This window comes from Homalodisca vitripennis, chromosome 5 (genome assembly GCF_021130785.1).
Source record: "Homalodisca vitripennis isolate AUS2020 chromosome 5, UT_GWSS_2.1, whole genome shotgun sequence".
NCBI lineage: Eukaryota > Metazoa > Arthropoda > Insecta > Hemiptera > Cicadellidae > Homalodisca > Homalodisca vitripennis.
Genome location: NC_060211.1, coordinates 104,041,193 through 104,066,794, shown reverse-complemented (window position 1 = coordinate 104,066,794; position 25,602 = coordinate 104,041,193). Strand labels below are relative to the sequence as shown.

At 33.7% G+C, this 25,602-nt stretch overlaps 1 protein-coding gene across 1 annotated transcript in view; it reads right to left on the bottom strand.

The window, feature by feature from the left end:
* LOC124362623 (transmembrane protein 245) overlaps positions 1–25,602 on the bottom strand; it is a 48,889-nt gene that overhangs the window by 3,659 nt on the left and 19,628 nt on the right. The window contains exons 4-11 of the mRNA XM_046817283.1: positions 23,761–23,822; positions 18,802–18,983; positions 16,744–16,868; positions 16,448–16,576; positions 11,217–11,384; positions 10,667–10,862; positions 7,246–7,430; positions 2,151–2,251 (exon numbers count right to left, since the gene is read on the bottom strand). Coding sequence (XP_046673239.1) covers positions 2,151–2,251; positions 7,246–7,430; positions 10,667–10,862; positions 11,217–11,384; positions 16,448–16,576; positions 16,744–16,868; positions 18,802–18,983; positions 23,761–23,822 — 1,148 coding nt within the window. The remainder of the gene's footprint in view (positions 1–2,150; positions 2,252–7,245; positions 7,431–10,666; positions 10,863–11,216; positions 11,385–16,447; positions 16,577–16,743; positions 16,869–18,801; positions 18,984–23,760; positions 23,823–25,602) is intronic.

The window sequence follows — 25,602 nt, the reverse complement described above, 5'->3', positions numbered from 1 at the left end:
AAAGGAAAATCGAACGCCACGACTGTACGACTCAGACAAACAATTTGTCGCAAATAAAAACGTTATTGACCGATAACGAGGGGAGTATTTGTGGACAGGTACCAGAGATAAGATAGGAAGCCAGTTCAGGAAAACGGACTATAAATAATCTCCGAGACTTATAACAGCGATAAGCGTTCAAAACAAATGAGTCATCCTTACCACGTCATCCGCGTGAGGGTCACGTCATTGTGCTTTTGGTCCACGCCTCGCTCCGCGTCACCCTCACGTCGTTGATCCGCAATGGGTTAAGCATGCTCATAATTAATTACAAAAGTGAAAAAGCTTAAAAAGCTACAATTAATTAACAGTCTTTTGTTTAGTAATTGTTGAAGAGCTGCCACTCAGTTTATTCACTTTCCCAATCATAGCTAATGTCCTGCATGAAGCATACAGCTGTACAGGGGAATTGGTGTTAAAATATATGAGGATGGCATGTATATATTGTTCTTTACAAAAAGTCATTTTAATCTTGGGATTAATTCAGAATCCTGAGAAAACTTTTCTCTAACATGTTTCTGGTTATTTTTTCAAATCATTTTACTCACTTTGCAGACAACACAATGCTGTATTATGACAGAATATTCACTACTATAATGAATTAAATAAACTTTCATATCATTTCTATTAATTGTAAGAGTCAATCATCTTTAATTATTCACACTTTGGGCCAAACTCTACCATTCAATAGCATTTTCTAAAGTCTGACCAACCGGTTTAATATCTACTGTCATTTTACACTTGATCCAAATCCTTTATGCCAACTGTACAGTGAGTCAAGTAGGGTATTAACTACATTTGTCCATGAAAAACTTGGACAAAATAGTGTTGAATTCAGAACAAAAATCAGAATTCAAAAAACATTAAATTTTTTATCTAGAAATTTTTGAACCTTAATTATTTAAAAATTATGCTCCTTAATACAAATTGTTTCAAGAAGATTAGACACATAAATATACGATGATTAACTATATCACTCACAACTTGGATTAATTTTAAGTTTTTACCGTAAAACCTTAGATACAATTTACAAGATAATACACCTTTGTTTAAAATATTGTTGAAGAGATATTATTTGAAAGGATACAACAAATTTGAAAATTTTCCATCACTATATTAAGTTACAAAAATAGAACACTAGGTTTTGAGGATTGGAATCCATCCTCTTCTTAATATTTTAAAAATGGCAAGACGGTTAAGCAAACACAAATACTGATTTTTTCAAACATCTAAGTTTGTCACTGATTTAAAATTTACAGTACACCATTGTAAATATATTTTAGTTTTCAACTAAGCGTACTTTTGTATCTACTAACCTATTATTTTATTTTTTAAATAAAACAAGTAGTTTTATTGTGACAAATGTTTTAATATGAAGCAAAACATTTGTTTTTACACCAGTTAAATTTCAAATAAACATCTATACTTCAATGAATACTTCCTGAAAATTTCATTTTAAAGAATAAAAAATGTTTCGAGCCAGGTGCAAAAAGTAACACCTACGGTAAATCTGGAACCCTTAACTTTTATACTTGAAGTTGATGATCAGAATAAGGGGGGAAAGTAGATTATGAAAAAAACAACTTATTTTATAAACATCCTATTTCTTATTTTCTATTTTTTATAGAAGCAGGTTATTTCTGTTTTCCAAAATATGGTTTCAATCTTTCATGTTAAAGTACAGTTTTTATATAAGGGTGACAAGATCAGATGAAAAGAGAGATTTAGCTGTTGGCTCAGTATTGATAAGCCAATATCAATTCACATTAAATGGATGTGACCCCTGGAGAGACCATCAATGAGCTGTCTGAAACCACTCTCCGTCAAAGTAAATGAAACATTCATTAAGTATTGAGGCAGTTTGTTAGTTACTGTTTTGGTGAACTTTACACACAATATTAAAGAACCTCATTTTATCAAGCATTCAAAATGTATAAATAAACCCACTTTTGTCAAAAATTATCAGTTATTTTCCAAATCACTGATATTCCTAAATGAAGTTTTTAACACCTTTATTGCTGGTCTATACTGTGTAATATTACCAAATCTTAAACAACAAGCGCAACACCATATTATTCAACTTCAATAAATATTTTTACACAGAGACTCACCGGCCACCAAACACTGGACTGACTGCCGTCATAACTTCAACTGGCTTGTACAACTGCTGGCTTGAGCTGAGCAGATAAAACAGTGCCGTCAAGAATATAATCTGAAACCATTCAAATTTCAAACAGATCATTATTTTTTCATTCTAAATCACATTTACATAGGTAAATAATAAAATGTCCAAGTTTAAAATGTGATCCTGAACTCAGAGCACAGTTTTTATGGGTATCAATGTGATATATTGAATTTCAATGAAATTCTAAAATATTTCAATATCTCATAAGATTTTAATGGTTACTATTGAATTACGTAAGGCCATTTGGTAAGACAGTTCTTTATTCTTTCTCAATTCTTTTATGTATTTTGTTGGAGCCCTATAATAATGTTTAATCCTTATATATACCTTAAATAGTCTTTATATTAGATTAGACTAAAGAGGTGGGTATAAAGCATCTTAGTTCCCAACACGTCAAGCTTATTGCACAGCTCAAGTTCTGCTAGTAGGGGTTTCCTACCCCTGTACCTTCAATGAGATCCAAGAGCTTCTGCCCAATCAAAAACGTAGCCAGGAAAAATGTTGGGGGGTGAAAACGACTGATACTTTAGTGGACAGAAAGTAAGGCAAGTTCAGCCAACTCCTCATTCCTCATTTTGTTCCTTAAAAAGTTCTTAACCCTTTTCAATGTTAAGGACGATCTTTCAGCAGTACATGTCAGTAATACTGAATTATTTAAATAATAATAATTATTTGCTAAAAATGTAATTGAAAAAAATACAATTTGGTGAATCTGGGCCCCTTGGACCCCATTGCTGGCTACGTCCTCGTGCCCAATGCCGATGTCAAATTCATCAACTATGAGGTTCCAAATAGGTGAGGGCTCCTAACCTCAAGCCCCTAACAATCCAAAATAATGTATTTAGCAGTCTCCTCTGGCAGATTACTTAATCTATACCTTGGATTTTTGTTTAGTTTGTTAACCTCCTCATCCAGATCTTGACCTAGATGTTAGTGTCTCAAATGATTGCCCAGAGATACTCTGCCACCGATGATAGTGCTTATCTTTGAAACACTTACTTATACCACAAGCTGGTTCAGGACCAATAAAATGCTTTTTAGCAACTTTTCTCATCAGTGAGTTCATTGCCCCTAAAATCAGCATGTCCAGGAACCTGCTGAGATTTATTGAATTACAAATCACTCATCATAACAAGGGCTCGTTGCACTAAGCAATTTCCTAAACTCATTAAAAATGGCACTTGTGTCTGATGTAATTTTTATGCCCTTTGAAATAGACATAGCCTTGCTATATTCACATGTTATCTCAGGTTGTAATCTCTGAGAAAATGGATTGTCTGTTCCTCTGTATTTTTTTAGCCACCATAAACATACCAAATTACATGGTATGGTACAAAATACATGGAAGAAAATTCCAAGTACAAGAATTATCCAGAAAGTAATCACCATTCATACACAGTACAAGAAGTAGTGTGAGTAGCACTCTTATTTTGACATCAGTGTATACAGTGGTTCAATATGATTCTAACTGTGCAAGGCGGAGCATCGTATATTCGCGTATTGTCCCAGTACTGAACAAAGTGAATGGAAAAGTTTGTACGAACCGTCACTTCACAATTTAGAGACATAGTTATCACTTTTCAGAAGTTTCTCAGAATCTTTTACATGAAATAGTGACAAAAAATTACACTTCCACAACTTCTTTGTTCGTTTAACTACCAAACCTGCTTACCAATGACGACATAATGAGTTTTGCCATAGACTTTATTTCTCGGTAAGACGTTCAAGGAGAAGAACAACCTGGCTCCTAGCTACTCTCACCTGTTCCCGAACATGAAATGGTGGTTTGTATCTCAGCGATTCACCAACATCAAAGAGCTTCAAAACGCTGTCACAGGTTGGTAATATAGTAAGCAATAGTGGTTGACCTAGAGCTGCTATTGTCTGTCTACTAGATTTATGTGCAGTCAGACTGGTAACCAAGTACAGCTGACTAACAATGCAAGCCATACTCTGCTTGCTATCTACATGTTACTAACTAGCCATGTTAGCAGTCCACTTCTTGCCAGTGGCTAATTGACTATTAATAATTATTATTTCTTATTTTTCACAAATTATTTTTTCAATAACAATTATAATGGAAATAGTGAGTGTTACTATAAACAGTTACACTGTGTACTGTCTTAGAATTTTTTAAATCACTACTAAAATCATGCTTAAAATCATGGGGTTTTATCTCCTAGAAGTGTCAGTAACATATTTCTTATTATAACATTGATATAGTTTATTTTAAAATTTTATTTACTTTCCTAACAGAGATTTTATACCAACCCCAAGCTTCTAATCCACTTCTTAACTAAAAAATAACTATGACAAAACTGAAAAATTAGAATAAACGGTCACCTTTCCTTTGTTACTGTCACTCACTACAGGACCATCATCATGCCCGTACGTTGCTACACTTTATACATAAGACACTCATTGTTTCAATCAGTCTAATAAACTTATCCTCCACATCCGTTTTGCTATAAATGAAATTCAAATCCACAGTAGAGAGTAAGAAAGAAGCGGCTTATAGATTACGTTATTTTAAATTGAGACAGGTAATATATTTTGAGGCTCTTAAAGTACTTTTAAAGACTTGACAAGGATATTTCAAAGATACGACAAGTGTTTGAATCTGTTTGGCGACTATGTAGAAAAATAATGAAAAGTTAAAATTTTTTAGATATCTATAACAAAACTTTTGTATCCTCACTGATCTACTCTTTATTTAAATACGGACATTACTTTCTGGATAAACCTGGTACATTACATGCAAACATTCACAGTTAATTTCTATTAGGTTGGATTTTATAGCAGTATTTATTAAATGGTCTCAATTCCTCACTAGTGCAATCTGTACAGAAGTAACATATTACTTTTACAGTATTTGCTACAACGATTTTCAGTACAATGCTAATCAATAACTACTGTAAATGTAATACTAATATTAAATTTTCATTTAAAATTATCATTCAAGCAGAACTTCTCATTTGTTATCTGTATAATCTTTGTGCAAAACAATAATAAACGAACATTTCAACCTCTCTCGCCATTTTCAATACCTCTATGAGTTTAAATGTCATTTGGAAAATACAACAGGAATTTCTAAAGTGTGAGCTACTGAGCCACGTCTATATTGGCAAAACAGAAAACATCATAAAAATTATGATATAAATAAATGTAAATATTTATTATGCTTGCATCTAACTTCAGTATAAGCTACAAATTAATTAAAATAAACTACTTTTGATTTCATTTTTTAAATTAATAGATTAGACATTAAGGGCCCCAACATAAATAATCTATACATTAAGAGAGCCGCCGCAGGTGTATAATACTTGGAATTCCTATCCTACAGTAATTTTTAAAGTAAATATCTTTGTGTTATTTCAGTATTATCACCTTTGTGTTGCCATGAGCCATTAACAATCTATGCTCTCTTTACTTACAATTAGCCAGTGTGGGTCATCATTGGTACATGGCCAGTATTTGTTCAATTCTGTAATGGACCACTGATGGTGCACAAACAATCATAGCAGACTTTTTAGATTTTTGCCATCATTATACTTTACAAAGACGAAACATCTTTTTTGCTATGTCCCCGTCTGGACTACTTTGGCTACCAATATTGAACAAAGAATTAACTAGGAAACCTAAACAAATGTTACATTCAAAGAAACATCAGCCAATCAAATTCTAACACATTAAGATTCTAAGACCAAGAATAAAAAAGTAATACCACAAGGGTCTAGCTCTTTACCCTCCATCCAAACTGTTGCCATCCTGTTCTTCCTTGTTTCAGATGACATATTGTGTTGCCGTAGGACGTTCCTATATTGACTCTTCCTCAGTTTCTCACCTTCTCTAGTGTGTTTTATCAGTGTACCTGGTTTGTACAGTGACATGTTTGGACCCTCAAGAATGCGCTTGAGTACTGATGTCAACTTTGTCTTTGGTGAATTAATTGCCATACAGTAATTAAATTTTGATTTTTGTGTATGCATACTTTATGCTTTAAGGTTTTTGATACCTGAAGAAAATGATAGATTACAATTCTTGAAACATCATGTTTTATTTTTGTAACATATCAATGGAAAATGTCCACTAATCTGTCATCCTTTATAATCAATCTTCATCAAAAATAACCTTTAAACAAAGAAACAATTCATAATTGTATATTGCTCTGCTTACATCAGGGATTTATAACGGTTAGGTAAAATAAATCATATGCTTTTAAAAGTTTTTATCTAGAAAAAATATAAATAACATTCAAGAGTATAATTTTAGCAGTAGTTTAACATAAAATGTTATTGCCCAATGCCTTTCAATAAAATTAACAAGACAACAATGTGTAACAAACATGATAAAGCATGTGTATAATCAAAGTTTAGGTAAGAAACAGTACGGGCCCACTAGAAAACCTGTATTTTATTCCACCATCCCAGAGTGTACAATTTATGGTTCATGATACATGTTAATATAAAACATTATTTTTGCAAAATGTACCCATAGTATAAAATATAAGAAAATGATGGTCAGTACGAACGTATAAAATTAAGTTAATAAACAAATTTAACTCAATTGGTTCAGTAGTTTTTGTGTGAAGAAAGGACAAATACTCACCTATATTTCCACACTTTTAATACCGGTAGGATAAAGTATGGTGTGAACCTTATATTTACTGGCTAACAAAATTAAATCTCTACACTCTCATACTTCTTGAGATATAATCCTAGAGAAAAAGCACAAGCACACACATTCACACACTGATATATTTATTCACATTCACATATGAAACATGAATTCAGCACTGACTTGCGATATTGAAATATTTACACTGTCTACACAGCTTTAAAAGATTGTAATAAAACCAAACTGTGTATCTCTGATTAGCTATATAACAGTTCTGTGTCGTTTGAATGTCTACTTAGATTTACACCGCCCTCAAAATACCTTTTATCTACAATCACTACACTTACAAGTAACACTTGACTGTAACAGTAATAGCAGGTAACTAATGTATGTTGATATCTCACCATATTGATGCAGAAGTTGAGAACAGCAAAACTGTGAGAGAACACAACTGTAAGAACAGTCAGGAAAGCGCTGAACACCAGGCTGGCGTTGCCTCGGATCAGGTCCCACGCAGACTCCAACCCTGACGTCAGCATAGCCATATTGTTCTGTGCCAGCTGTGTCAGAGCATTCATGCTGACCAGTTCTGAAATAAATAAATGAAGTCATCACATGTTTTTAGCCATCTAATGAGAATTTTTATTGTGTACTATTCTAAACCATCCCCAGGATTTCAAGAATGGCTTTTTATGTAGCTCTTCATTCCTTCACACTGAGTAATTTCTTGAGTCCAACAGCTGTACCCGGCTACTTTTTTTGAAAAATCTAGAATTAAAAGAGAACACATTACTGCTATACTATTTCACAAATTCCTATGAGTCTGAAAGTTTAAAATGTAATTCTCACTAAATATGTAGTGGTATGAATGTTTATTTAAAATCAAAATCGTGGATAATCAGAACTTTTCTTCTAGTTCCTTGAAATCTGTATCATGTATAATACTAAAATAGGATGAATAATTTGAGTTTTTTTAATCTTTATTTTGCGTGATTCCTGAGATATAAATCTTAAAAATAGAAAATGCAACATTAAAATCGCATACCTTTTTCTAGTGTGATAATTTTAATTATATGAATATGATGGTTTAAATTATTCTTTTAGTGCATTTTAAAACACACAAGTAATCTTATTTAAGCCAAAAGTTTTTAATAGACCCTTTAAGTTTGAATTATACATATTTCATTTTAATATTATAATTCATAAACAAAATTTACAGTAGGAAAAACTAAAAACTTGTTGAAGTAAATTTTTATCTGATAACCAAAATAAGCAATATAATTTTAAGGCAATTACAACACACACCAATGAAATCAGCACAGATAATTAAAATACGAGGTGTGTCCAAAAAGTATCCGACCTTGACGTCTGGCACGAACTGACGTTACTCGGCGGCAACGGCAATCTGGTCCTCTTCAAAGTACTCCCCTCCACAAGCCACTACCTTATTCCAACGCTCCTCTCACTTCCGGAAACACTCCTTAAATTCATTTTGCGGAGTGGCTAACAGTAACAGGTCCTTCGTCGCATTTTGTTTTATTTGTTCAACATCATCAAATCTTTTTCCTTTCAAAGGAATTTTTAATTTCAGAAATAGCCAGAAGTCACAAGGAGCTATGTCAGGACTGTAGGGAGGCTGTCATAGTTGGTTGATGTTGTGTTTGACCAAAAAACGCTGAATAAGTCGACAGTTCTTTTGGTCTTCTGTCAGCAGCCGAGGAACAAATTTTGCCAAAACACGGTTCATTTTTAAATCTTCTGTGTAAAATGTTACAAACTGGTGATTTTGGTATTCCTAAATCTTCTTCCAACTCTCGGACAGTCAATCGACGGTTTTCATTAATTGCTGCACAAACATGTTCAACATTTTCAGAGTTTCTGGCCGTTGAAGGCCTGCCAGATCGGTCATCACTCTCCACTGATATGCGGCCATTTTTAAACCGCCTAAACCACTCTTTTATTTGTGTATCGCCCATAGACACTTCACCATAAACTTTCTGTTTCATAGTAATCGTCTCTGATGCTGAATGGCCAAATTTTTTGCAAAATTTAATGCAAATGCGCTGCTCAACACGTTCAGTCATATTGAAATGCGACGCACACACATGGCAGTACTGTACGGAACAGAGCGCTGTGACTCACTGAGTGACCGGATCGTATTCAATACCTAATATGGGGAGGAGTAGGGTCGCCCCTCCCCTCCAATAACCGGTTCGAGCCGGTCAGTTAAGCCTACTGGTCGGCGGTCGGATACTTTTTGGACAGACCTCGTACAATAATTTAAATAGTATAAGTCACACTAAAAATTAAATTATAGTTACTTTAAAAATAAATACTTGAGTCAAAATTCTCAAATCTAAATACAAAATTATTTAGTGAAACAAGTTGAGTTGGCTTCCTTTTCTACCCCAGAAATTCGTTTAGGAAGTATAAGGGATTGCTTATAAATCATGTAGTCGGGGCCGTCTTCACCTTTTTCCCTTGGAGTGTCTTCACGTCTTCTAATAGAGGGTAGAGGGTTTAGAAATGTTCTACACCTATGTAAGATGATTTCATTTTGAATTTTGTAATAAGGTTTAGAGGTAGGTAAAAATTTGATTTTTGATGGGTTTTACGCCAATGAATATCATGCCCTGACTGTATAACTTGAAAAAATAACTGTAAATATCAGTTCTTTTTAACACACCTATGATACCCAGCAGGGATATCACTGGCTTCTGGCTGGTTTATACCTACCAGTTGAACCCACCACTGGGCAAAGCAAAAACCGATGTGCCACTTAAATCTGGGCAACCTTATGATGTCCAGTAGCGGCACATCACTAACCGCAAATGTTGAGATTCTGGGGTTCATGGGCAATTCGATAGGTCTAGTCTACTGTGAGAGATGACTGTTGGAGTTGGTGGGGTTTGTTCCCTAACCTCAGAGGTTCTTGTTAACCTCAACTAGGGTGTGCCACCCCCTGCCTACTTTGACTGGAGAGGCTGGTTCAGAGCTGGCCTCCCCTTCTTCCGGGGAGACATATGACTTTGAGATGTGGTGCCCTAATTCTTCCTCATGGATTTCAATAGGGGGCGGCCCCTACTCCCTAACCTTGCCTATCCTGAATATCCTGTCAGTCCGGAAGCAGCGCAAAGGTTCTTACAGGACTAAGTGCAATTTATAAGCTTCTTGTCCTAAGAGAACAAAAAAAAAACACACACACCTATGATTCAGATCAGTTTCTTGCACAGTATCTCAATATGATAATTGCATGGTAAGGTGCTGTCCACTGCTATTGTCAAAGACTTGGTATGACTTCCCCATTTTACGTCAGGCAGTGTAAAACTTCATCCTTTAATCCTCCAAAAACAAGCTGTTAAAGTTTTTATCATTGTTAACTACAACCATTTACATTACAGTATTGGTAAGTCTTGTTCCATGTAAAGGTCAATAGCTTGGTTGGTATAAGATAATTCAGATACTGATAGCGTAATGTCATCAACATACATCACTGGGGAGCAGTGAGTGCCTACATATGAAATTGTAAGGAGAATTAACAGAACTGGCCCCAATACAGAGCTCTGTGGTACCTTATTGATAAGACGATCTGTTCTTGTTTCTTCAGTTACACCACCGTTTTGAGTGTGTGGAATTTCAATGACTTGACACTACGACATGCACATTATTATATAAATAACTGTATTACTTTGATAGATACAAGTTAATCTTTCAATCATAACATTGATGTTTATTTTCACACTTAAAATGTGCATGTTACACAAAATGAATTTCATTCACTTCTGTGAACTAATTTAATATATTAAAATTTCACTAGAACATTACCTGGCGTTTTATGCATTGCATCTAAAAAGTGATCCCATGTTTGGTAAACAGCTGAAGATGTGACCTTTGGACCTACTGATTCCGTCTCTATCGTACTCATCATCCAGGCTTGATAGACTCTGTCCCACACCTCAAGCGCTCTCTTCTCTAGTTCTTCTGTCTTCTCTTGGCTAACTCCAGTCATCATGTTTCTTACCTTGAACAACCATCATTGATGTAATTAATTACATTTTAGTATACCATAAGTATGTGATCAATCTTAGTGTATTAAAATAGTTGATACTTCACTTAGTAAAGACTGGTGCAATCCTCACCAACATTAATACAAAGAATGGAGCAATCTGGTAGCAATCTATTTCTTTTAATCTTTCTTTCCTCTCCAGTTAAGAAGACGAAGAACTCCTGAATTAATTAAAACAAAGATTGTTATAAGGATTTAATGTTTTTGAGGACAGTAAATATTGTTCAAATGGTTAAATAACTGTATTTCCATAAATGCTACACAAGTTGTTTTGTTTTATGAATAATCTTATTGTGAGTTTAATGTTACCAGTTTAGAGAGAGCCTCCCGGCCGTAGGTGTATGCATTGTTCAGGACAGAATCAACGGTGTGCTCCCACCCTTCTGGCAGCAGCTGCGTCAGTTCCGGGTTGTGTACCACTGTCTGGTTGATGACGTTACCTCCAACCTTCATCATGTACATGCCCTCAGTATATGCCTGTAACAACCATAAAGAACATAGGAGGATATACAGGTTAATTAGTATATACAGTTAATAGTTACAGCACCCTAGTCTCCCTTCTTCACTGTAACACTTACGGACTTCTGTTTGCCTCTTGACTGTTTTTTTTTTTTTGTTGATCTTGTATGAGATCTATTACAAAAGTAACCACCACTTGACCTGGAAGAATGGAGGTATAGTGCAGAGCACAATTGTAGGCTCCGTATATACTTGCCATATGATGCCAGGGAAACTCCCTCCATCAAGAGACCTAGAGCTCCTGGTGGAAGAAGCACAAGCCAGACGTCAACAACTTCTTCTAGGTTGTGACGCCAACGCCCATCACTCTGCTGGATGGGGCAGCACCAACACTAACCCTAGAGGTGAGGCACTTTTTACAATTTCTTCTAAGTTAGGGACCTATTTATATGTAATAAAGGTAACCGCCCTACGTTCGCAACACGAATTAGACAAGAAGTTATTGACATAACAATCTGCACACAAGGAATACTTGGAATGGTTGATAAGTGGCACGTAAGCGAAGAGGCCTCATTATCGGATCACAGGTATATCCTCTTTAACTTGCAAGATGAGGCTGCAGAGGTCCTCTATCGTAATCCCAGGAGGGACTGACTGGTTGGGATATAAGTCTGACCTTCAGTCACAGTTGGGATCGGTAGGCGGAAGGGTGCGATGCTTCACAGAATAGATCAGATAGCTTCTGATCTGCAGAATGCTATAATCAATAGCTTCCATGACAATTGCCCATTGCGACGGGGGAAGAGTCGAACCAATAGTAAGTGGTGGACTGCAGACCTCGCTCGCAAAAGGGCTAATGTCAGGAAGCTGTACAATCAATGCAAAAGGAGCCGTATCTGGGAGTCCTATCATAGAGCTCTAACAGAATACAGCCAATAGCAATTAAAAAAGCAAAACAAAGTTCCTGGAGGCAGTTTACACAGAAGGTAAATGAGTTAAGCGCGGCAGCTAGACTGCAACGCTTGCTAAGCCTCAAAGTCCAACCGGTCACTTGGGATCTTTAAGGTCCCAGGGAGGTCAACACACTTCCGGGTCTAGTGATAGCCTCAAACTTCTCCTTGAGACTCACTTCCCTGATTGTATCTTTGAGAATGACGACACTGGAACGTCTGGTAATCACGAGCAGGCTCACGGCCAAGAGCTTGTCGTGGTAGCTGGGCCATTGCCAGAAGGATTGTCACTCTCTCTAAAGCCAAATGGGCAATTTCTAAATTTGCCCTTTTCAAATCTGCAGGAGGGGATGGAATCTTTCCGGCCCTGCTTCAACAAGGGCCGGAGAATCTCCTTACCCTTCTATGTGAACTATTCAGGGCGAGCCTAGCCTATGGGTACATACCACAAGTCTGGCGTCTCAACAGGGTGGTCTTCATCCCTAAAAAAGGGAGAGAGCGGACTACTCTGTCCCTAAATCTTTTCGTCCCCATCAGTTTATCTTCGTTTCTACTGAAAAACATTAGAAAGACTGGTGGAGAGAGGCACCTGAGAAAGGGAGTTCTCTCAGACACTCCCCTTCATCGCAACCAACATGCATACCAGCAAGGCAAATCCTGTGAATCAGCACTGCACCAATTAGTCAGTAGGATTGAGGATAGCCTGTCCGCCAAGGGGAATTGGCATTGTGCACCTTCATAGACATTGAAGGAGCTTTCGACAATGCCAAATTCACTGCAATGGTAAGTGGAGCACAGCGACGTGGCCTCGAGCCAGCTCTGTGCGGTGGCTTGGCTTAGGGCCATGCTGTGCTCCAGACGGATCAGGGCCGATCTCAATGAAGTATCGCTTGTGATCGCACCCACAAGGGGATGTCCTCAAGGAGGCATCCTGTCACCTCTACTGTGGAATCTAGTAGTAGATGGTTTCTACTTGAGGACCTTACTAACAACGGAATCTATGTCCAAGGATATGCAGACGACATAGTCCTTATGGTACAGGGGAAAATACACAAATGTTGTTGTTGATATCATGAATACCAACCTTCAACATGTACACAAACTGGTGTCAGGGAGAGGGACTGAAAGTAAATCCCTCTAAGACAGTAGTTGTACCATTCACTAGAGAAAAAAGAACTAGAGTCTCTTTCTAGGCTGAAACTCGCATCCACTCAGCTGGAGTGGTCAAAGGACAGTCAAATATTTAGGACTGACTCTAGACCATAAGCTTACGTGGAATGATCATCTTAATAATATCCTGCACAAAGCAAAGTGGGGCGCTCATGACGTCCAGGAGACTTGCAGGAATCTCATGGGGCGTAAAACCCCATATAGCACTATGGCTTTACAAAGCAGTTGTAAGGCCTCAAATCACTTATGGTTCATTAGTCTGGTGGACAAAGGTGAATCAGGTAACTGCCAAAGCCAAGCTTGAAAGCTTACAAAGGCTTGGCACAATCTTTGTAACCGGAGCATTCAGGAGCAGTCCCTCAGCGACCCTCCGAGGTGGCTTTAGGACTTCTACCTCTTGATGATCATATAAAAGCTGAAAGCGCGTAAGTCAGCTTATCGGCTGATGGTTGCTGGCTTGTGGAGGAATGGCGCGTCTAACGCGAGCCATGGCGCCATCACTGAAGCTGTAAACCCAAGCGCTATTCTCGAAATGGTCTCCGACACAATGAGAACGGAGTTGTTCGTATTCAATAAGCCATTCTCTGTTGACTTCTATCCAGAGATGAGTGGAAATCGCAAGATAACATCCCAACAATAAGAAAGAGCTTTGTCTGGTACACGGATGGCTCGCTTATTAAGGGTAGAACTGGATATGGAGTGTTTAGTCAATCCCCTAGAACTTGCCCTTAGCGGCAGTTTGGGTCGGAACTGCTCCATATTTCAAGCCGAAATCTATGGTATCCTAGCCTGTGCCAACCTAGGCCTCACCAGAAAGGGTACCAGGAAATGAACATCTGTATAATGTCAGACAGTCAGGCAGCTCTTAAAGCTCTTGACTCCAACAGCATTTCATCCAAGCTTGTGTGGGAGTGCTTTAACACTCTCTGCAAGCTTGGATCACGCAACTGTGTGCGTCTTGGTTGGGTACCGGGCCACACAGGCATAGGTGGCAACGAATGCGCCGACAGGCTTGCCAAAAGCGGAGCAAGCATGCCATACACCGGTCCAGAACCGAGTTGTGGTATAAGCAAGTCAGCCGCTTATCAAAGTATAAACAAATGGTCCAGGAAGACACACCGCTTGCGGGTGGCAGAGTCACCAAGGACAAGCACTCGGCAAAAGACTGCTTGCCGATTCTAGCTCCCGGATTCACCAGATGGCTGACGGGGCTGGGGAGGGATCGGGTTAAGCAGAGTGATTGCCTTGATCACTGGACACGGCCACTTCAGGAAACACCTAAACACTCTAGGTTTACGAAATGAGGACTCGGAGTGTAGACTCTGCAATAAGTCTGAAGAGACTGCAAAACACATAATACTGGGACTGTGAGAGACTGGGAGCAAGGAGAAGGGCTCTTTTCGGTGATAAACAACCAGGCGACGAACCAGATGCTAGTATCGGGGAAAAGCTTCTTAGCCTAATTAAGGGCACGAAGATAGGCTTACCCCTTCTAAACATCAAAGGGGCACACAATAAGCTCAGGTTGACGTGTGAGGATCTAGGAATCCACCCCAATATCCCAAAGGAAAAAAAAAAAAAAAAAAAAAAAAAAAAAAAAAAAAAAAAACCACCACTTGGTTATTAAAACAACATCTAATCAGATAAACATATTCTATTACATACATTTAAAAAACTTCATATTTCCTTTATGTTTCTATATGACTGCTATTAAGATTTAAGCACTTATCATATCTTTTGACTAATTTAAAACTGCGTTCTTCAAAAAATTCTGCCGCCTGCGCCTTCAGCTAGCATCTTTGATTCCATTGTTGTTATCGAAGTGCTGGACTGACCACACTTGGAATTTGTGGAAATTTATCCAAAAGCTCAGAGATTGTAAAACAATGATGTTCTCTATCAGTTTATATTATGTTTGAAACTCTAATAATGACAATAATCTATCTATAAAAACTCTACAAAAATTGATACAAAAAACTTTGCATAATAAAAATTAATAACACCAAATGATTTAAAACGCAAACACAAAGTCCACACCCAGAGTGATGAACTGATAGAAAGAGATAGTCCCGCCCTAGCCCCTTTGAATTTTCAATAAATTAATTCACTCAGACACACATTTTATAACCTTTCATGTATGCTGTTGAGAATTCCAAATTTGATATTAATAATCCACCTTATTCTTTTTTAAGTTGAACAAGTTCCAATCGTATGTAAACAATACATTTTGTAAAGAGCAAAAAATATTACTTTGATAGTCAATATATCTTTAAAATGTTTATAATAGTAGCATTTTTTCCATACAATTCTTTCCTTCCTTACATAGTATTAAAATATTTTTATCACAATTAATTAAATTAAAATTACTACAAATGTGTTTTAATTTTTTCATACCTAACAGAAAATTAACACAGTTTTATCATACAAGAGAATGCAACATAATATTTTGCTGTCTATAATAGTACTGTTTAATGTAAAATAACACACAAACAAATAAAATATCATTAATGCAATATCATATATAACTAAATCAGTTTTTCAGAAAAACATTTGAGCAGTTAAAAATACTTTATGTATAGAAAAGCATTTAAAATATTATGTCAAATAATTATTTGCATTTACTTCAGATTTTTTAGTATAAGGATAAAAATATAAAGTTACTAGCAGTTACCCGCAGCTTCGCTACATTTTGTAGGCTTTGCATGTGTATGAGCACATCTGATTTTGAGTGAAATATATTTACGATGCTAATGTTGAGTTTGCCTCGTTCCACAATGAACAGTCAAGAGTTTGCCTTGTTCACAATTAAATAAATGTCAAAAAATGTATATTTATGGCCATTGTTAGTTTTTTGTCATTTCACCGTCAACAGCAATGAACTGTTAGTCCTGAAAATATAAAAGAACAAACAAACTCAGGATGAGTTTAAAAAACTAACTAGACAAATGAGAACCCTCGTACCTGTATGACTAGGAATGTAGAACCAAATATGACGCAAAACACAAGAGCCAGTATGACCATTACTGAAGATGCAGAGTCACTTGATTCTCTAAGCCAACAGAGCAGACGAACCCTCATTTCCAAGAATATCTATAAATAAGTCATTGTTTATATGAATTCAGAGTCACTCGATTTTCTGAGGCAACAGAGCAGGTGAACACTAATTTTAAAAAGCCTTCAAAATAAAATGTATAAAGATTAAAGTGTCCGAGTAACATATCATCTTTTTGTACAATCACAAGTACATAGGAACTTACCGAATTTAAACATGAAATTGGAGCTGGAATGAGAACCTCCTTTCTATCCAAGTACCAATCATTCAGTGAGTTCTTTAACACTGAATATTGAGCAGTCACAAAGTCTGTGATACCAAACGATCTGCCTAAATCATAATCAATTAACAATCTTAATTCATATATTTGTACAAGGTCTAATTAAAAAATATCACACTATAAAATATGAATTATTCAACTAATGTGTATTAGTGTGATGTATTAGTTTAGTTTGTTGCTTATAATTATACTTATTTAATCTTAAAACATTCTAACTTTTTAAGCGGTCACAGGTATGTTTAATTTTGACTAGTTAGCAAGAAACTAGACAACATACATTTTTCTTTTTTTTAGATATTTAGTTATTATTCATTACACATGAATAGGATACAGGTTTTGGATCTCTACAGTCATAAACTTTACTGAAGAGATTGTTAGGCTTCATCCCCTTAAGGAACTAGTTATTTAAGCCTCTGAAGACCTGATGGCAGCAACCAATTTTGTTGAAATTTTAAGAGTTTTGTTATATTTTGATAACTTGTTTTGGTTTAAGGTAAATCAATGAAATTTGAAACATTGTTTAAAATCAAGATGGTTACCAAAATAGAAGAAATCCTCAAGTTAAAAACGAAATTTAGTGTAAAGGAGCTAATCATGGAATAAATGGAAAATTATGGAATGAAAAACATTAATAAAATAGAGTATGAACAGCTAAACATAGATTTTCATGCTCAACTCTCAAAGAAAAAAAACAACACCTAGAAGCCATGTCTAATGAGGAGCATGATCTGAAAAAGGGAAACTCATTGATTGCTATGTAAAAAGGAGCGAAGAACATGAAAAAACTATTAATGAGTTGAAAGAGAAACAAAAGTCAAGAAAACATTTTCAAGGATTCTACAAATTACTCACGAGCTTCTAATATTGAGGGCAACACTACTTTTATTCTATTTAAAATGTCAAAAATGAAAACAAAGTTAAGTCTGTTGGAATAAATTCTTATACTTTAATCTCAGGAACCAGTCAAACCCGCAAAGAAAAATGGAATACTAGCATATCAGAAGAGCACAGCTCAATTTTAACCTCAGGAATTAGCTAAACCTGCAATGAACAACTAAATAAACCTTGATAAAACACAACAAATCTCCGACTTAAGGAACCGACCAAATGGTCTAGGAGTCAATTTGCACTTTATAAGCATACAACCTGACTTTTCTTAAAATCTACAGAGGAATTTATGCTATAAAAGAAATCGAACGCTAGCAACACTAGTTTTGGTGGAGGACGACACAGGAAGGCATCAAAAGGATTAAGAATACGAAATTTTTTTCTCAGATTCACTTTTTTTAAGCTTCAGACACTTAAATCATATAATCAGGCACATAAATGATAATTATATCACCATCAGATAACTCAATAAAGAGAATCCACTTTAGAGTCTACATATATAGTTATCTGATAGTTGATATATTTATTAGATAGTGTGTAGTTAATATTCATTTACAAGTTAACTAGGGTATTTTTATAAACATAGTGCAGGGTATTTACTGTTTGGGAAATAGGAACTGCAAGCTAAATATTATTTCCAAAACTATGATAATTTGGCTATCTAGTTATGGTTTTACATATACAATGTACAATAGAAACACGGTTTAATGGTCAGTATTTTGCATATTACAGATAAGATGTTGTCCACAAATAGACACAGGAGACTCGCGGCGATGCACAGAACAATAAATATAGCATATATAAACTGAAATCAAATTTTTGTAAAAAAAAATCACAATAATCTGTTAATTTGGTTATGTATCCTAGCTTTTGTATACTCAAAGTATGATAAACGTATGTTGTAATGATCAGTAATTTGAGTTATGTAGAGCAACTGTTGCCAGTGAATAGAAACAACTGTATCGGAATAGAGTCAAAAAGCTGTAGTATCAGGAATTGTCCATACCACTAAATAAAGATGTATTCAGGCATAGAGTATTGGAATCGACCCATCCCTAATTGAAACGAAATAACAATTTACAAGTTCCAACTTACACAAGCAGCGGACTGTATAGACAATCAGCAGGAGAGCCACACAGTACGGCAACCAGCCAGAGCGTAGGAACAGTGTGACCACACATGCCACAGACACCCAGTAGAGGTAGATGTCACTTGTGTTTTCGCTCGTATAGGATCGGAACTTTCGCAATAGTCTTGTCACATTGTCAGAGCTTCGCCTGAAAGAATACATTTTCAATTTCATTAAAAATAACCATTTATTTCAAAAGGAAGAAAATATTTTTAAACTTAAAAGTTAACTCATTGAAGAACATAGCCATTTCAAAAATAACTATCTCAGAAATCAGATAAGTACTTGTGATAATCACATTTCATTTAAAAAGTATTTCAAATTAATATTTTTATTATAATTATTACAAATGAACCAAACGTGCAACATGTCTGATATAATTATGTGGATGAGAAATTTGTGTATATAAAAAATGGAAAGACAGTCGTGGGACTGACTGACCAGAAGTGACTACTTCTTATAACAGGCTGTGAATATATATCTTGAAAAAGTATGTTTGCTAATTATTAAATGGGTATTTTTTATATTTTAAGATAATATTAGACAGTAAATTCTTTAACATAAACACATTTTGTATAATACCATTTTAATGTCAGTGCATTTCACCATTCAGTGGCTATCCAGGCATTATTGGGATTCGCAAGTAGTAAATATTTATTTATTTCTTTTCAGCCAATAATAATATTTTTCTTGACAACACATATAATTCTAGACAGAAATTGTTCTTGGGATATTATTGAAAAATGCATATTCACTGAGGTTGAGGCATCAATCATCATCATTAATTAAAATCAAAAATTAGGCATCAAAAATTAGGCATCAAAAATTAAAAGCAATAGATTTACTGTCAATAGACTACATGTATTTACCAAAGAAAGTGCAATTAATCTTACTTGATAATAAAAATACAACTACAATAAAGTAATTTTGCAGATTGGGTTTTATAAAATTAATTACATTATCAATTTATAATATTTGATTGAATTTAGTTGCTAATAAATTGCATTTATTTAAAATTTTGAATGTTATATGACAGCTGTATTTTGTATATAAAATAAATAACTCTAAACAGAAATTGTTTTTAGGAGTTTCTAGAAAAAATGCATATTTAGTGCATATGTCGTTCAGATAACCTCTAATATTCTAAATCGCATACTAATAAAAAGGTTATGTTTTTAAGTGGAATAGCTATAGTTAATAGTTTAGGTAATCACATTTTATATCATAAATGTTTACAAATAGAAGTCAGTAATCATTGTAATATTTGAAATGTAAAAAATATTACAAAAATATGAATAAATTAATACAAAATATTACACTTTTTTATTTTAAAGAATTTCATGTCTCTTATTATTTTAAAATATAAAAAAATAACAATTTTAAAATTAGCAAACATACATTTTCAAGATATATATTCACAGCTTGTTATAAAAAGTAGTCACTTCTGATGGTCAGTCCCACAACTGCCTTATTTTAAAACCTTTTTTTAAATCCCGTCAGGACAAAACTAAGAGTGAATTGGAATAGGAATTAATATTAACCGTGCTGAAATTCGATTTAGAATTTGATCAGCTTTAAGTACTGGTATTAAATGATGCAGTAAGTTAATCAATTTTACGTTGGATCCATTAATAAATAAATTAATAGTTTGTAGATTTATTCAAACCAGTATTTTACCATATATTTCAGTCTCTTCGCAATGATTGTTTGGCATTAAAAGTTATTGAATCTGCAAATTATATAGACATTTTACTAGGGGGATATTTGGCTGTTTTCAATACTTATGTTAATAGTAATTTTATTTTTCCTTGCATCTATGATTTTTGTTACATAAATGGATGACCGTGAAATGCCCATATCAGCTAATATCGGTGAGGATTATTTTCTTGTAATAATCTTATCTAATGTTGAGTAAATGAAATATGGAATAAATATTGATGTTACCACTGCATCAGTGTACAATCCTAAACACTTACAACTGAAAGGACTCATTATTCACAATGAATATTTCCACTATTAATAAACCACATTTATTGACTTTTATGATTCTTGGCTCCCTTAAGTACAAGTTATTTTTTATGGCACCCTTCACACGAATTACAGACTCATCCCAAATGTACTATACACTCTACAATACAAACTGCGAACGATCTAGTACATTTAATTGTAATTAATGTATAAAGCATTAATTATATTTGTTTTATAAAATAAAATTTTATTTAACAAAAAATTTCTCATCTTTTCAGTGAGATAGTCTTTGTATAGTCAATAGTCAATAGTCAAACTACTTTATTCTGTAATATATACAAGGTACAAAGATTAGCGTCACTACAATGAAACTAAATACTAATATTAATTTTAAAATATAAGTAAAAAAAAAATACAATCGTAACATCTTAACAATTTTATCTTCAATTCTTCTTTAAATGAATTAATTCGTTTTTGTATAGAAATATTCCTCAAAAGAATATAGAGACAAATTAGTTAAATAATCTTTGACTTCTTTTTTAAATTTTAACAGATCTGTTTCCATTATAAATTTTGTTGGTAAATTATGTAAATATCTAAAACCTCTGTAGTATGTTTTCTTTTTGTAAAATTCAAGATTGTGTTGATCAACATGTCTATTAAAACGAGTATTATATGTATGTTTATTGGTTTGTAGTATCGGATCAAAAAATTGTTTTACATAAATTATTGATTCAAATATGTGTAAACCATATACTGTCAGAATTCCAAGTTCAGAAAAAATATGTTTAACAGAATCTGTATATCTTAAATTTTTCATGATTCTCAAAGATTTTTTTTGTAGGACCAAAAGCCTATCTAAATTACTTATTGTTGTTGCTCCATAAATGCTTATTCCGTAAGCTAAATGTGAATGGATCAAAGAGAAATATATTAATTTTAGAATATGTAAATTACTAATTTTTGCCATTTGTCGCAATGCATATAGACCAGTAGACATCTTCTTAGTAATATGATGTTTATCCCAAGCTGTATAAACATCATATTACTAATTTCTTCTTATTACTATTTGTATCTATTATAAGTCCTAAAAACTTTGTGTGGTCTACTTGTTTAAGTCTGTCATTGTCTAGAAAAATGTCACAGTTTAAATTTGATCTGGATTGCTTTGTAGAAAAAGAAATATAATTAGATTTATCTGGATTTAATAAAAAATTATTTTTGTCAAAAAAATCCTTAATCCTACTTAGACCAATATATGATGAAATTTCAATATTCTCAAGCTTCTGACCAGAAAACAAAACATTTGAATCATCAGCATACAGACATACGCCACCATCCAATCCCTCCATCACCCCTGGCAAACCTCCTATATAACATAAAAACAATAGAGGTCCCAGGATAGACCCTTGGGGCACACCATGCCGTAGTGTCTGCAGCTGTGATCTATGAGCCCTCACATAATGATTTTTACTGTGAAAAATTGTTTCTTCTATTTCTACATATTGTTTTCTATTTGTTAAATAGGAATCAAACCACGTTTGTTCCTTTCCATATATACCGAAGCTGTTTAATTTCCTTATTAACTTTCCATGACTGACACTATCAAATGCTCTGGTAAGATCTAAAAATATCCCAATTACTTTTTCTCTTTTATCAACTGAGTCAATAATGGACTGGATAAATTCTATACCTGCCGTTATTGTTGATTTTCCACGACGAAAGCCATGTTGTTGTTTGTCCAACAGTTCATTAGACTCTAGGTGTTTTAAAAGCTGATCATAAACCACTTTTTCGAATATTTTAGAAAAAATTGGGAGCAATGACACTGGCCTATAGCATGCTGGATCAGTCACATTACCTTTTTTAAAGAGAGGAATCACTTCGGCAACTTTTAAAATATCAGGAAATATTCCTGAAATTAAATAAGAATTGATTACATGGACAAGAGGTTTTAAAATAAAGTTAACAGATTTTTTCACAATATCAATTGGTATATCATCGTGCCCCACAGAAAACTTAGTTTTAAATGACAAAACAATTGTTTTTAACTGATACTCAGACACCGGTTGAAATCTGAAACATGGCCGAGCACAGGTCAGATGCTCACTATTGCTATAAATAGAGTTGAGCTGAGGTATGTTAGGTAATACTAGCAAGTCAATGGCTGTCACAAAAAAAATCATTAAAAGTGTTTCCTACAGTAACAGGATTAGTTATTAATTTTCCATTTGCAATAATACTTTTATTATGATTTACATTGGATTGTTTGTTTACCTCATATTTAATTATTTTCCAAGTTGTTTTTTGTTTGTTGTCAGAGTATATAATTTTATCATCGAAGTATTTTTGTTTATTTCTATTCATGCACTCTTTCAGTACATTTTTCTTTTCTATTATGACTAACAATTGTAACTGGGCATCACACTGTATATTGAAATCATCTGCAATAATTCATGTGTGCCAGCATTTATTTATTAAATAAACATATCCTTAAAAAAAGCATCAATAAGCTGTTCAACAAACATTCCCCCATGACTGTCAAATTGTTTTTATCCAACACAATAACAATAATAAGAATATTATTAATTTTTTGCAATCTACTTTTTTATATAGAATTTTAATGTTTCAATCCTATATAAAACTGTAATTCAGAGTTATAATATGGCCTTAATTAGATCTAAATTTCACCTCAGTAAATATGAGTTTAATACAAAATACCTTATAATCTAATATTCCTTATTTAGAAATACATACTCTATATTTTGCTTTTCTAAAATACTTTAAAATAAAATAGTTATGTATATAAAATTAATGTTTTACTCTGTTTGTTTTGTGAAACACAATGGTTTATTTTATTAAATCTACAAGTAACAGCTGTCATTGATATATATATAAATAAATATTATCGCATACATTTAGTGTAAACATAGCAATACTTAAACATTTACACTTACAGACTTTTAGTTGGAGATGGGCTCGAAATACTAGAATCGACATTTTCTTGCAGATAACTGGTCTGTAAAAAGTAAAAAAATTTTAATCAGTTAACACTACTGTTTTATTTTATGTAAAGTGGAATTTAAATCTCCAGGGACATATACCAAATTTGAATTAGTCACAATTTGGAAGCATACACACATTATTACATGTAAAGGGATGTCAAGGACCAAGAAAAATTTCTATCGAAATTTTGAATTCTAAATTTTTTAATGATCCAATTTTGACTGTATTTAAAACAACCCAAAGCATAAACATATTACTGTTCCAATGAGAGCCGATTCTGACAGCATTAGTACCAAACAGGTACAATTTTGTGTTTAATTGTAAATATTTAAAAAGTACACACATTTCAAGAAAAACTAAAAAGTGTTTGGATGCATATGAATCATATTTTTTAAATAAGACATCTTCCATAATTTTACAACCCAAAATAATGCTGTAAAAATTATTAGAAGTTTACCTTTGATTTTATGAAGTAAAGCTAAAGGTTGATTCACTAGAGCTGGGTCTTCAACAAGAGCTCTAATTCACAATTTCAATTTTTATTCCTCATTTATTTTGATTTACATGATACAGTTTAAAGTATTCATAAAATAAAAATAACTAAGATATATAACTTTTAGAGTGGTAAACTTGAATAGTTTTATAAATCTTAATGAAGAGTTGGTGTTTTTCAGATACATAGCATTACAAGTTAACTAATACTTTGTCAGTGTTTATTCAAAATAATAAACTAGTGCCAACCACTAATTACTGACTTGTTTCGACCAAAGGCATGTTCATGTTATGTATCTATGCTTGTGTAACTATTGTGTGTACAGTTCTTAACATAGTAGCATTTTTTCTGTATGTATAGCCAATTAAAGTAATTATGTTTTTACATTTAGAACTAAGTTTAGAAAAAAGTGTTTATCTCACAATGGGCTTTTTATTTAATGTTATAACCTTTTTGTGCAGTGAAAGTGAAAATTGTTTCAAACTTGTTACTTTTTAAATCAGGGTTGTACTCATAAGTTTATGGTAAATGTAATGAAAATATTACCAGTTTTCTATTTAGATTTTAAAATTGTATTTACAAACTGTATAACATGTCATACTTTCTGCAAACTATGTATTTTTTATAACATTTTTTGACATTTGCCTTTGCCATTAAAAAATTCAGTACTGCCACTGGAACAGTTAAAGGTGTGTTAATATGGTTAATTGCTCTTAAATATGACAAAAATTAAATTTTCATGACTTTGAAAAATCTGTGGCTTAATAATGGATATAATATATTCATTTAATATACTCATGATTAATGCAAGGATACTCATTAAGGATATTCATACTGAAAGTACTCAAAACTCTAAAGCTTTAAATTTTATATCATTTTATACATGCAGTTTTGATGAGATGGATTTAAATACGAATTTAGAAAATTTACAAGAACTTTTAAAAGTTGTACATGGTCTGATAATTTTTATTCACAATAATAGTACAGCAAAACTTTTCATATCTCACCTGTCAAAAAAGGTTAAGCTTAATTATAACAATGTAACACAAGATCACTTAACTACCACGGTAGCTTGTTGACTGCTGAAGGATTCAACAGTTATTTTGTAAATAGTATAAATAAAATATTGTTGTTGAAATTTTAAAAAGTAGTCATAATGTTGGTCCTTATCTCTATAAATTACATGGTTCAGGAGGTGCACGATGCAGTGAGGTCACTAAGTAACAGTAATTGTCTGGATGTCTTAATGACTTAAACAGAAAGATAATCAAACCAAGTACTTATTTTACATCCAAAATAT